This window comes from Phyllostomus hastatus, unplaced genomic scaffold (assembly GCF_019186645.2).
Source record: "Phyllostomus hastatus isolate PE091 unplaced genomic scaffold, TTU_PhHast_1.1 phas_contig_98, whole genome shotgun sequence".
NCBI lineage: Eukaryota > Metazoa > Chordata > Mammalia > Chiroptera > Phyllostomidae > Phyllostomus > Phyllostomus hastatus.
In genome coordinates this window covers 8,926,653-8,938,861 of record NW_025333999.1, presented here as the reverse complement: position 1 = coordinate 8,938,861, position 12,209 = coordinate 8,926,653, and the positions used below count along the sequence as shown (strand labels likewise).

General features: G+C 57.1%; 1 protein-coding gene across 5 annotated transcripts in view; it reads left to right on the top strand.

Annotated features, from left to right (window-relative positions):
- The window catches only part of GFRA2 (GDNF family receptor alpha 2), a 98,250-nt gene that overhangs the window by 73,100 nt on the left and 12,941 nt on the right, over positions 1-12,209 (top strand). For all 5 annotated transcript variants that reach the window (XM_045853517.1, XM_045853519.1, XM_045853521.1 and 2 more), the window contains 2 exons: positions 9,779-9,888; positions 10,610-10,750. In XM_045853517.1, the coding sequence (XP_045709473.1) occupies positions 9,779-9,888; positions 10,610-10,750 (251 nt within the window). The remainder of the gene's footprint in view (positions 1-9,778; positions 9,889-10,609; positions 10,751-12,209) is intronic.

Sequence of the window (12,209 nt, the reverse complement as noted above, 5' to 3'; positions counted from 1 at the left end):
GGAATGTGTGTGGTTGATATTTCTGCAGGATTTGGGTGGGAGGGATGGGGGAGTGTGAGGGTGAGTGAGGCGGCAGAGATCAGCAGGGAGCCAATGGCAGGTGGGGTCCGGGCAGGGGGGGCGCTGCAGTCACCAAACAGCGTGTGGGCGGGGCCCTGGGTGCCCTGTAGGGCTCTGGGCCGCTCTTGCCAGAGACCACCAGACAGCTGTTGTGGATGGGCATGTGTGTAGAGGACGAGGACTGCATTTTGTCCTGTATAATGCTCACTTTTTGCCCCAATTTTTGAGGGAAAATAAGGATACCCATTATACATGGGTGGTACTAATTCCATAACCATGTAAATGCCTTTAATTCTTTTATTTAATGCTCAAGTGTTAAAAGTGTAACTCTAGAAAGCAACAATGGTATCTGTATGCAAAATAATACCCCGGAATACGGTAACAGGTTTTGTTTTGAAATATAAATAAATAAATAAATAAATAAATAATTGAATGACAGAATTAAAATGAAAAATATTTTTCTGAAAACTTGGGCCCCAAACGTGGGTATGCACACTGTACACGGAAGCCCATTATACAGGGCAGAACACCGTGATGTGCCCAGGGCCGTGGCTGGCAGCCACACGGCCGGGTGTGAACGGGGAGGCTCCGAGGCTGGGACTTCACCCCTGGTCCCTGGGCCTCTCTTGCTGGTCTGCCGTGCGAGCCAAGTATCCACCTCGGATCCCCCCACCCCTGCCCCCTTGCGTGTTGGGTTGAGGAAATGTGACTTGGTGTGAGAGCGTGCCTGAATCTCAGTAACAAATTGCTGTGGAATAATAGGGTTTGGAAGGATTGCGAAGGCTGAGAAGCATTCTTCCCTAGGGGCTGGCAGGAGGGGCGGTGCTGGAAATAACAAAGGTGGGGAGGGAACTGGGTCTTGGAGTGGGAGGTCCTGGGCATCAGAACGGGGAGGAGGAGGTCAGAACAGCTAGACCCCAGAGCAGGAAAACGGAGCTAATGAGAGCCCAGGTGTCAGAGTTTCGGGACTAATTACTGGGGTTAGGAAGACCAGGGAGAGGCCGACCACTGGCAGCCCGGACCTTGCCGCCCCTTGGCCACCGCAGGACCACCTGCTGCCCTGACTTGAGGTGGTGGACTGGGAGCTCTTTGCTCTGCAGCAGCAGGGAGGGGGCGGTGGGGAGGGGAGAGGGAAGAAACCTAACCCCATGCCACCAGCCACCGTATCAGCATTCAGAGAAAGTTGAAAGAAATCTTTCAGCCGGCTGGCTACCTAGCTCAAGGCTAACCACACTCTTAACACAATAATAAGTCAATCCTTACTGAATAATTAAATAGAGAGCTTTCATAAGTATTGACTTAATGTGACAGCAAGTCTATAGTGACTTGGGGTTTGCTTATGTAAACACAGTCTCTTGTTCGGCTTACTTAGCAGTTCAATGAAACAGAACAGTCCTTCAATTAAAATCAAATGATGCATACATTTAATTCTTTTCTCCTCTTACCAGGTAATAATAGGTTTGGAACATAGGTGAAGGGATGGGGAGAAATGGAGAAAAGGGTCCCTGCCTGCACGTCTGGGTTTTCAGAGGACTCGAGGGAGTGTCCCCAGTGCTGGCGTCCAGCAGAAGGAAGTCGCCTTGGTTGCCACCCATGGGCCCTGGTGGGGGTCCTTGTGGGGGGGCCCCAGTGGGCGGGTCCCGGGTCCTGAGGTTGACTTCTGCCCCATCCAGACCCTCCTGATCCTCTCTCAAAGCAGCCTTGGGTTTGCCACTGTGGTCGGTGTGTCGGACTCTTAATGGGGCCTGGGTCTGATGGATGGCTCTGGGCAGTTGGGGTCCAGTGGTCAAACCGCAGCCCTGAAGGTCATTTTCTATGGGCATTCTCATGGCCCCTCTCGAGGAGGGGTGCTGGTGAGCTCTTGACTGGATGGAAAAGAGGGGGACAAAGGGGAAGGAGGCACCCACTGGTTCCCTTGGATGATGACAGAGAAGAACCTCCCTGGTTTTGTGGCCACAACGCTGGGATGGGGGGGCAGTGGTGGGCTGGGAAGGAGATGGCGGGGCAGGGACAGGGGCAGTGTGGTGGCCAGGGAAGCCCCTGGCTCTGGAGCTGAGTCTTCTGGCCCTGCTGCTGCGATGTGCATTGCAGTGAGTTAGTGACCTTCCCCAGGCCTCTGCTTCCCTGTCTGTAAAACAGGGCAGTGATGCCAACTTCAGAGACCGGCTGTCAGAGCAAAACTCGGTGATGTCGGGGAAGCACTTTGTGAGACTCTGTGTAAGTGCAGGAGGTGCTTGTTCACAGATCAGACATGGTGCGTCCCCTTGTCCTGAAGAGAGAGAGCCTGTGCCTTTCGCACGGAGTTCCACGCTCAGGATGCTTAGCGGTGCCCCCTCCCCCAGTGACAGAGGCCGTGGGTGATGGTGGTTCCGTGCATTTGCTCACTGGACATCTCTCGTTCAGTCCTCGCCACAGCTGTGTGAGCTAAGTGCTGTTGCTGCCTCCATTTTGCAGATGAGCCACAAGGGCCGGAGAGCTTTACTGACCTGCCTAAGGTCAGCTAGTGAGTAGCTGAGCGACAATTTGAACCCAGTCAGTGTGATGCGATGCCAGACTAGCCCTTACGACCGGGTGTGCTTCTGTGGAGGGGTGGGGGGATGGTGGTCCTCCAGGAATTCAGGGTCTCCTGCGAGTGGAGATCAAACTCTTCTACAGGTAGCAAGCAGCCTGACCTGAAGTTTTAGTCAAGTCCACGGGCTCAAGTGCAAGGCAGAAGGGCTCAGGCTGCCTTTCCCAGTATGGCATCAAGCCCTGCCTCCCGCCTGCCAGCTCCCAGGAGCCGGAGCTGCCCCAGATGAGAGCCTGTTCTCTGGGCGGGCAGCCTGCCTCTCAGAGCCTCTTCGCCTCAGTGGACAGAGAGGGTGTTGAATTTGCTGGTGCTTCTGGAACCAGTAACATTTTCTCTAACTGAAGGCTTTCAAACATCAGTGTTTATAACTGAACAGGGCCTGTTCAGTTAAACTTAAAGAAAAAACTATAGTCTTGAAGCAGCTTTATTAGACGAGAACGTAATGGGCAGCGCATTGCAGTAGCATCTCTCCCTCCCCCCTTCCCTGGTCTGTGACTGGGTGCAGAAACTGCACGGTCTCCTGCTTTGATCTCAGCGTGGTTTCACGTTTGAGTTCCCACATCGGCACCGTCTGCATCCTTGTCACTTTTAACAGCGATGTAGCTTTCTGTGGCTTATCTGAGCCGTCCCTCTCTAGTTGAGCTGGGTAAGGAACCCGAGGCTGGGTGCGTCTTCCTTCCCGAATTTTACCATCATTTATTTTCCAAGTTGCTCCACGGAAGCACCCTCACACTTCTGGCTCTTCCACGTGGTGGGCCAGACCCGTTCTGGGTTTGGGCGTTGGTCTGTCTGTGCCCTGTCTGGTGCGCACCTTTTCTGGCTGCTTTGAACTTGGACAGAGAAGATCGTATCTGGTCAGAGAGCGAAGCTAAATCGTAGTAATTTTTTTCTGTTTTAAGTGACAGAGACCCAATTAGCTTAAGAACAATTAAAAAGGAATTCATTGGTTCCCAATAAAACATAGAAAGGGCAGGAGAGTGTTCCAGCATGGATGGAGAGCATTATGCTAAGTGAAATAAGCCAGTCAGAGAAGGACAAATACCATATGATTTCACTCATATGTGGGATCTAATGAACAAACTGAATGAACAAGGGAACTGGGGACAGACTCATAGCTGGAGAGCAGGATGGCAGCTAGTGGGGGTGGAGGGATTGAGCAGAAAGGAAAAAGGACTCACGGACATGGGCAACAGTGTGGCGATTGCTGGGGAGAGGGGGTATAAGGGGACTAAATGGTAATGGAAATAATATAATAAAGATTAAATAAAATAAGTAAATAATAAAAAAGGAATTTATTGGTTCCCAATAAAATATAGAAAGGGGCAGGTGATCATTCCAAGGACTCAAATACAAACAGGTCTCTTCTCTCATCTTGTTTCTGCTTTTCTCCAGTTTAGCTCCTTATTTTGATTGTTCCCTGAGGCTGGGACGACGGCCCCAGTCTCTGTGGGCTCACATCGATGGTGTCTCATAACCAGAAAGGAGAGGAATGTTCCCCCATGTCCGCTCTGTTAGCAAGGCCTCAGGGAGCACCCTGTTGGGCCTGGCTTGTGTTACCTCCTGGTCCCTGGACCAGTCAGTGTGGCCAGGGAAGACACCATGTGGTTGGCTCTGCCAGGGTCGTGTGTCCTTCTGCAGCCCAGGAGGGTAGAGTGACATGGTTGACAGCCTGGCTGGAGCAGGACAAGCTCAGCCCAGCTCCAGGGGAGCAGCGCTTCTGGGCAGAAAGAGGAGGTACCAGTGCACGCTTTCAGAATGCCTGGGAGGAAAGGAGGCCCCAGTGTTAGGCAGCAGGTGGTGGCAGTGTCCTAGACCGGCAGGAAGGGCTGGAGGAGCAGGCTGTCCACGGCGAGCCCCAGAGTTGCCACAGTGCGGCCCTGTGGGCGAAATCCACTTTCCCCTTTCTCAGTGTCACATAACATTGAACCCGCTGAATGAGGCCCCGCACTGTTGGAGGGGGCCCCAGAAAGCCATTCCAGAGGCACATGAGCCCACTGAAACCATTTTCTCTGCATTCCCATAAATGGTCTGTGAAGCCCATTAGGAGTGATTTGCTCTTCCTGGGAACCCTTTTTTGCCTCTGTGAAATGTCGGCTTGTGTGAGGCAGTGCTGGTGGCTGCCTGTGAGCCTTGGGAGCCGTGGTGGCTCATGGCTGCAGAGCCGGAGAAGAGACCCTGTCCTCACTGGTGGGGGCCTGTCCACGGTGTGCTGCCCGCAGGTGCGTACACGTGTGTCCTGCCTCTGGAGCCACCCTGTCCGAACTGTGAAGTCTGTCTGCTTTATGGGGTTGCTCAGAAACTTAAATCAGAGAACAGTGTTTGGCACATAGTAGGTACTCAGAAAGCACGAGCTTCCTTTCCTCTTTCTCCACTTCTCCAACCAGTAGAAACCTATTGGTTTCCTAAAAAATGGGAACTTTGGGAAGTTGATAATAATTTCAGACCAAAAAGCTGCATCCTGGCCAGCACTGGAATGTTTGGGGGTTTTGTGGGAGCAATTCACCCCAATTTTATATGGGGCCAGACAGGTTTGAGAGAGTGTATGTGTTTGGGAAGGTGTTTACACCCCGGATCAGGCAGTGTCTCCTTGACAGGTGGTGCCTATACTTTCCCTTGACTGCAGCCGAAATGCGGAACCGAGAGGCACGTGTCCGAGTGTGGCTGTGTCTGTGGGGGTGGGGGGTGTGCGTGTAAACGTGTGTGCTCTTTGCCACTAGACCAGGAGCTGTGGCCTGAGGCATTGCCTCCTCGTTGCCCGGAGGGCTGGTGAAAGTGAGGATTGCTGGGCCCCACCCCAAGGTGTCAGATCTGCCGGGTCTGGGCTGGGGCCTGGGAACTGGCGTTCCTGCCAAGGCCCCAGCTGAAGCTGATGCTTTGGTCTTCGGACCGAACTTTGAGAACTACTGACCTGGAGGAAGCCCACATGCCCCCACCTGGCCTGGATGACCTCTGCTTGGGAGGGCCGGTCTTCACACGGGCACTCACCTTTGCAGGAGCCTGTCTGCCCTTCCCACTGAGTTGCTGGGTCTCACAAGTAAGAATCCAGGAGACCCAGTTCAATGTGGTTAATAGAAGTGTGTTTCAAGTATGGCACAGGACGCGCTTATACTAAAACAGTGTATTAGTGCTTATCTGAAATTCAAATTAAATGGATGTCCTGTATTTAATCTGGCCACTGTTTAATCAGACGGGGTCGAGTGTCTGTGTCCTCCCCTCCCGCTGCTTCCCTGTGACTGGGGAGGCTGCAGCTGCTGGTGAAATGAGCCCAATGATGGTTTCGGGTTTTGGACGGGTCTGCCCACTGCCCCGAGCTCATCTGGTCATTTTCAGTTGATCTCAGCAGGATGGGCTTGGCTTGTGTTCACGTTGGTTCTCTTGCTGGACCACTGTTTTTCTCTTCTTTTTGCTTCTCTCTCTCGCTCTTCCCCCCACCCCCGCCCCCACCCTCCCATGCTCTCCTCTATGCCATCTCTCTTATGGGGGCTATTAAAGGAAGAAATTTCCAGTGTGATGGGCCTGATCCAGAAAAGTCTGTCCTGGCAGTGAGAACAGAATCAAAGAGACAGGTGGCCTGGGGGCACCTGCAGGGAAGAGCAGCATCTGGCCCAGAGGTGGCACGAGATCCCCAGCTGGTTCGCCGCACACTGTGTAAAGGATAACATTGGCCTTGGAGACTGCACCTGCCAGGGCTGCTGTGGGAGTGGTCCCATGGCTGGTATGTGTCGTGGCTGGAGTCGGGTGTGTCATGGGCTTGGTGCAGACAGAAGGCTCCGGCCACCGTGAACCGCAGTGTGCCTCGAGGAGCGGAGAGGACCTGCGCCACCAGAGGCCTCTTGGAGACTTGGATGGGACAGCCTCATAAACGGCTCCGTTTGTCCCTCTCGCCTGCCAAGGCTGCCGTGACACTGAGAATGGAGGAACAGAAGGCTGAGTGGCTTCCCCTCCCTTCCGCCTTCCCCTCCAGCCATCTGCCGGCCTCGGGCCTTCTTCCTCCCTGGCTGGCACTCTGGATAGAGCGCGGGCCTGCTCTTGAGGAAGGAGGCCACAGACTTGGGGGGAGCAAGCTGGCTCTGCCCTGCTAGTTGCCCTGGGGTCTGGCAAAGGGGGCCCGTGCCCCACCTCCTCTGTCCTCAGCGTGGCATGGAAAGTGATCCTGGGGTAGGAAGGGCATCGTCCCCCTGGGGTCCAGCGGGGTGACTCTGGAGCCTGGTGGTGAGGGAGGGGGGAGGGAGCGCTCTCCCTGGTGTGTTCATGTTGCCTGCCTGGGACCCAGGTTTGCCTTGGTGGGGCGAGCAGATGTTTTTTCCTTCTTTCAGACACAGGGACAGCTGTCCCGTTTGTGCTTGCCAGTGGCAGGCACAGTGCTGGGGACGGGACGTGTTGGTAGAGAGGGAAGATAGGGAGGACGGATGCTGCTTCTCTGTGCCCACCCTTCTCGTGTCCCCTGTAAGGGAGGCAGGCAGGCAGGCTCGCCCCAGTCAGTAACTGGGGACATGGAGGACAGGTCACATCACAGGCAAGGGCTGGACAGAGCATGGCTTCGTGACAGCCCCCTCTCTGGCAGCAATGGGGTTGCCCCTCCCTCCTCACTGAGGGCCCCGCCTGCGTGGGGTGTCCTCTGCCTCTGCTCCCTGGCTTGCTTCCTTGACGACCCCCTCTTCTCTGACCAAGGCACTGTCCCTCTTTGTGGTCTGTTGTGGCCTCCTCATTCATTCTTTTGCTCCTTCAGCCTGGGGGCCTGGTGACATTTTGAGAGGCCTCGTGGGTGGTGCAGCCAGGCAGGACCCCAGGGTTCCCAGGGGCAGGGACTAGAGCACTGACTTTGCAGAAGGGACGTGAGGTTGGTGTGCCAGGCGGGAGTGGGGCCGTCTGGAGGCTTGCACACCCGCTGGTGGTGTGCTGGGTGGACAGTGCGCTCCTGCAGGACCGTGGCCTGGTGGCTCTCTGCATTCTGCCCTGTCCCTATTAGCTGGGATTCCTTCCTGGCACCGCAGTGACCCACATGCCATTCCCATCCTCAGCCTCTCAGTCTCGAGGCAGGGCTTAGTACAGTCCGGAGGAAGGGACCTACCGCCTGGTCCAGACCCGAGGGGCTTCAATGCAGAGGTCAGCAGAGCCCGCCCCGGGGAACATTGGTGAGACCCAGCAGTTAAGTGTCCGTGCAGTGAAGTGTGGGGTTGCCTGGTGCGGGCACCGTCTGTAGTGGGCATACGGAGGTGGGGAAATCCATGAGGTGGTGGTCTGTGGGGAGGTCATCTCAGGGCAGGACGGCAGGCAGGCCTGTGGAGGCAGCAGGGGTAAGCGGGCCCTGTGCGTGGTCAAATGGCATCGGAATGGCGCCTGTGTCTTGGCTAAGAGGTGGTGTTCAGAGCCTCCTCCGCAGCAGGAGATGGGAACTTGAGGCTCCGCTGTCCTGCAGCTCTCACACCTTGCAGGAGCTCAGCTATGGCTCCAGGCTGCCCACCTGTGGTCCCCCTCAGTGCTGGGGCCTGACCCCCCTCCCTCCTTCTGGAGGGAGATGTTTGGCCAACTCCAACAGTGTGGCCTCTGAGGGTGCTGTGAGAGTTTCCTGTGGCTGCAGCAGCCGAGTGCCACAAACTGGGAGCCCTGAAGCAGAGGTGTGTGTCCTCCCAGCCCCAGAGCCCGGAGGTCTGGCATTGGGTGTCCTCAGGAGCATCTGTCCCATGCCTTTCTCTCCACTTTTGGGGTCTCGGCAGCCCTTGGTGTTGCTGAGCTGTGGGTACATCCCTGCAACCGTGGCCTCTGTCTCCACATGCTGTGACCCGTGTCTCTGCGCCTCTTCTTACAAGCACACCAGTTGCTACACTGAGCCCGCCCTGCTCCGCTGTTACTCCTGCCACACCTTGGTCACACCTGCGAATAACTTATTTCCAAGGAGGGTCTAGTCACTGGCACCGGGGATAGGACAATAGCATGTCTTTTTTGGGGGTGACACAATTCAACCCACAACAGGTGCTTAGAGACTGTGTTTGCCTCCAGATCCCCTGAGCCTGTCGACGTCTCCATCCCCCCCCCTACCCCCCGGGTCTCCAAAGGCCCAGGCTATGGCCGAGGCCGTCCCCTCCCCACCCCCAGCACCTGGCCTCATTCTTGGGGCTGCAGAGTGGGACCGACAGACGCTGGTCCCCCTACTCCAGAGGAAGTCTTACTATATCAGGGCTGGAGGCCTGGTTGGAAAAGCTGCTTTTCCGCATTTATGGGCAGGGCGGCGGGGGAGGTAACCACAGGTCCCGTTTACTGTCCTGGGAGAGACACAGTATGTTTGCAGCGAGGCAGGATGCGGGCTCCAGAAGACCTGGAGGGCTTTGGCATAGGAGCGGTGGGACCTGCCTGTAGGGGCGTCTGCTTGGTGCCGGAGGCCTGGGACGCCGTCCTGCCTCCGCTGTGCCGCACCTGGGGACCTGGGGTGCGTTACTGAGCTTCTTGGAGGCTCAGCTTCCTCCTCTGTAACAGAGACATTCATAACAGTGGCTTGCCGGGCCGCACAGGGTTTTTGTGAGGATTCAGTGATAAAAGGTGGCTGTGTGCATGCAGTTATGAGACCGTGTCACCAGTGCCAACAGAGGGATGGGTGGTGGCCAGTTACAGTGCCAGGAGAAGAAGAGGCTGATTCTGCTTGGTGGGATCTGGAAGCTGGTGGTTTGGGGTAGGGGGCGCTTTGCTCTGGTTCGGTGAGGGAGAGATAGGCTGGGGATGCCCTCAGGGTGTCTCACTGTAGGGCACTCGTACCACCTGGGGCAGGCTCTGTGGACCTCAGGTGCACGAGGACAGGGTTCACGTGCCCCTTCTGCAGGTGGGTAGAGTGGTGTGTGGAAGGATTCGGGCAGGTCACCAGGAGTGCGGCCAAGCTGAAAGCGGTGCCCGGCTTTCCTGCCTAGGCCCTGCGTGCTCTGTCCCTCTGGCTGAGTGACCCACCCAGTGTAGACTGTGCTTGGACCGCAGCCCATGCCCAGGAGTCCTGTCCCCTAGGAGCGCCCAGCCTGAGCCCCCACAGCTCGGTGCTTCTCCTCTCCCTTCTCCCTCGCTTCCTCCACCCCAGGAAGCTGGGGGAGGATTCCTCTACCGCAGAGGACGTGGGAAGGCGGCCACACTAATCTGTCCTCTCCACGGGTCTTTTCTCAACACCAGGTCCCGGCTGGCGGACTTCCACACCAACTGTCGTGCTTCCTACCAGACGCTCACCAGCTGCCCAGCCGACAATTACCAGGCGTGCCTAGGTGCCTATACTGGCATGATCGGTAAGCCACCCTGCGTGCCCAGGCTCACAGTGGCTGCCGCCTGTCCCCGTCTCAGCGAGCAGGGGCCAAGGCCTAGTGGTGGGCCAGGGGGCAGACAGCGTGAGCTTGCCTTTCTCTGTGGCAGGTTCAGATAGAGCTGCTGTGGGAAACTGGAGGAGAGGGTGGCTCTTCATCATGGAGGGCAGGGGGCAGGGACCTTACAAAGCTTTTGAAAAAAGAAAAACGAGTAGCACTGACTGCAAGTTGGGCCCTCCAGGAGCTGCACTAAGCAGTTCACATGATAGCAGTTGCTAGGGAGGTTTTGGGGCGTCCATTCCACAGACAGGGAAACTGAGGTTTAGAGAAGCAGAGTGACTGGCCCAGGCTGGCCCAGCTCGTGAATATCGGCACTGGGGTCCAAGTCCAGGATCGAGCCTCGTTGCACTCACTGCAGAACACTCTCTGCTGGGTGGCCCGGGGGGAAGCAAGGGCTGTGCTCTGGGAGGCTGGCTGGGGGGTCTTGTCGGCCACCTCAGTCTTTCTGCCCCTGCTGACCCCTTGGTTCCCTGGGACAGTCACACTCAGAGCTTGGGTTGTGAGTTGGGACATCTGGGTGTTTGGGGGTGGGGGGGAGAGGGAGGGAGGGAGGGAGGCACCCCAAGTCTGTGGTGCCTGGGGTCTGGGGGCCCAAAGAGAAGGTCTCACTGCTCCCCTCTTCTTTGCCCCTCTTCCCCCGGTTCAGGGTTTGACATGATGCCGAACTATGTGGACTCCAGCCCCACAGGCATCGTGGTGTCCCCCTGGTGCAGCTGTCGTGGGAGCGGGAACATGGAGGAGGAGTGTGAGAAGTTCCTCAGGGACTTCACCGAGAACACCTGCCTTCGTAAGTACCGCAGTGCTACTGCACCCCAGGAGCCCCTCCCAGCCCCCCTTTCTCAGAGGCTCCCTGGAGGTGGCCGGAGCTGGTCCTTCTTCTCCTGGGACCGCCAGGAGCTGGGTGTGGCCTGTGGAGACCTCGGTTCCAGCTCCTGGAGAGTCACACCAGAGCTATCAGTGGGCCAGCCTGTTTTCCATGGGAGGCCTCACGCCTGTGTCAAGTCAAGGTTGAAGGTTTCTGGTCTGTTACTCGGACAGCTGCAGACTGGCTCCTTTGGGGACAGCCCTGTGGTAAGGATCTCGCTGTCTGTCACTTCTCCTTTTAAGGATCATGTTTAAGGGCCCCACCAGAATCAGTGACTTTTTTTCCAAGTCACCAAACTCCTAATCCAAAGGGTAGAGAGCAGGGTGAGCTGTGGGCTCCGTCTGCCTCCACCTCTTCAGACGGGCCCCTTTGCTGTGCATACCCTCTTCCCTCCCTCTGTTCTTCCCTCTGTCCGCCGGTCCGTGCTCTTTGCTGCAGGGCACCGGGCATTCAGAGACACAAGTCACCGTGCCTGTCTTGTACAGCTTGCAGCCCGACCCAGGCCCTGGTGGTCCCAGTCTGGGGTGAACCTGCGGGGTAAGGGCCATCGCAGGGGCCAGGGCGGGATGCCCAGCTCAGCTGCAGCAGGCAGCCCCTGCAGGCTTCTCAGAGGCTGACCCGTTGAGGGGGGAAGGCATCCGTCAGCTGGAGAGGCAGGAGGGCAGAGTGAGCTGCGAGAACTGCAGGCCGCTGAGCCCTGCTACAGAGCACAGGGGCACCGGCAGTTGTCTGGATGGGAGGAGTGTCCTCCCCCTGAAGGGGGTCCGGTGGTCCCTGCACGTGTCAGGGTGGTGGTGTGGGCCACTGTGGGGGTCAGCACTGGGTGCTGGGTGCAGATCTGCATTTCTGATGGCTCACTGTCTGGCCTAGTGTGGAGGGGTGGGGTGGGGTATGGTTCTGGCCGGTGACACACAGAGGGCGCACTCAGGGGAGTAGTGGCCGTCCTGGGAGAGGACGTCCTGCTGTGAACCCGAGCAGTGTGAGGGAGGTGGAGGGGAGAGCTGGAGGGGAGAGGTCTTCAGGAGGTGGGCTGGAATGATGGCAGGTGGGTGCTAGGGAGGTGCACTGGGGCACCTGGGCAGGGAGAGGAAACCTTCATGGCTGGAAACCCAGGGAAGATGGTGTCGAAAGGGATGGAGTGGTGCCTGCTCAGGTGGAGACGTGATGAGTTTGAGGACGTGGAGGCGGTAATTTCCTCAGGCATTTGGTTATACAGCCACATCTTGGGGACTGAGTTTTGTCCAGGAGGCTCCATTGATGTAGTCCTCAGTGAGTTGGTGCCACTAACGGGCTGGGAGCCATGGAGGCCACAGGGAGGAGGGCTGCGTCTGGGGTCTGTGGGTGCCAGCGGCGGGGACCCAGAGGCAGCTGAGTGGCGAAG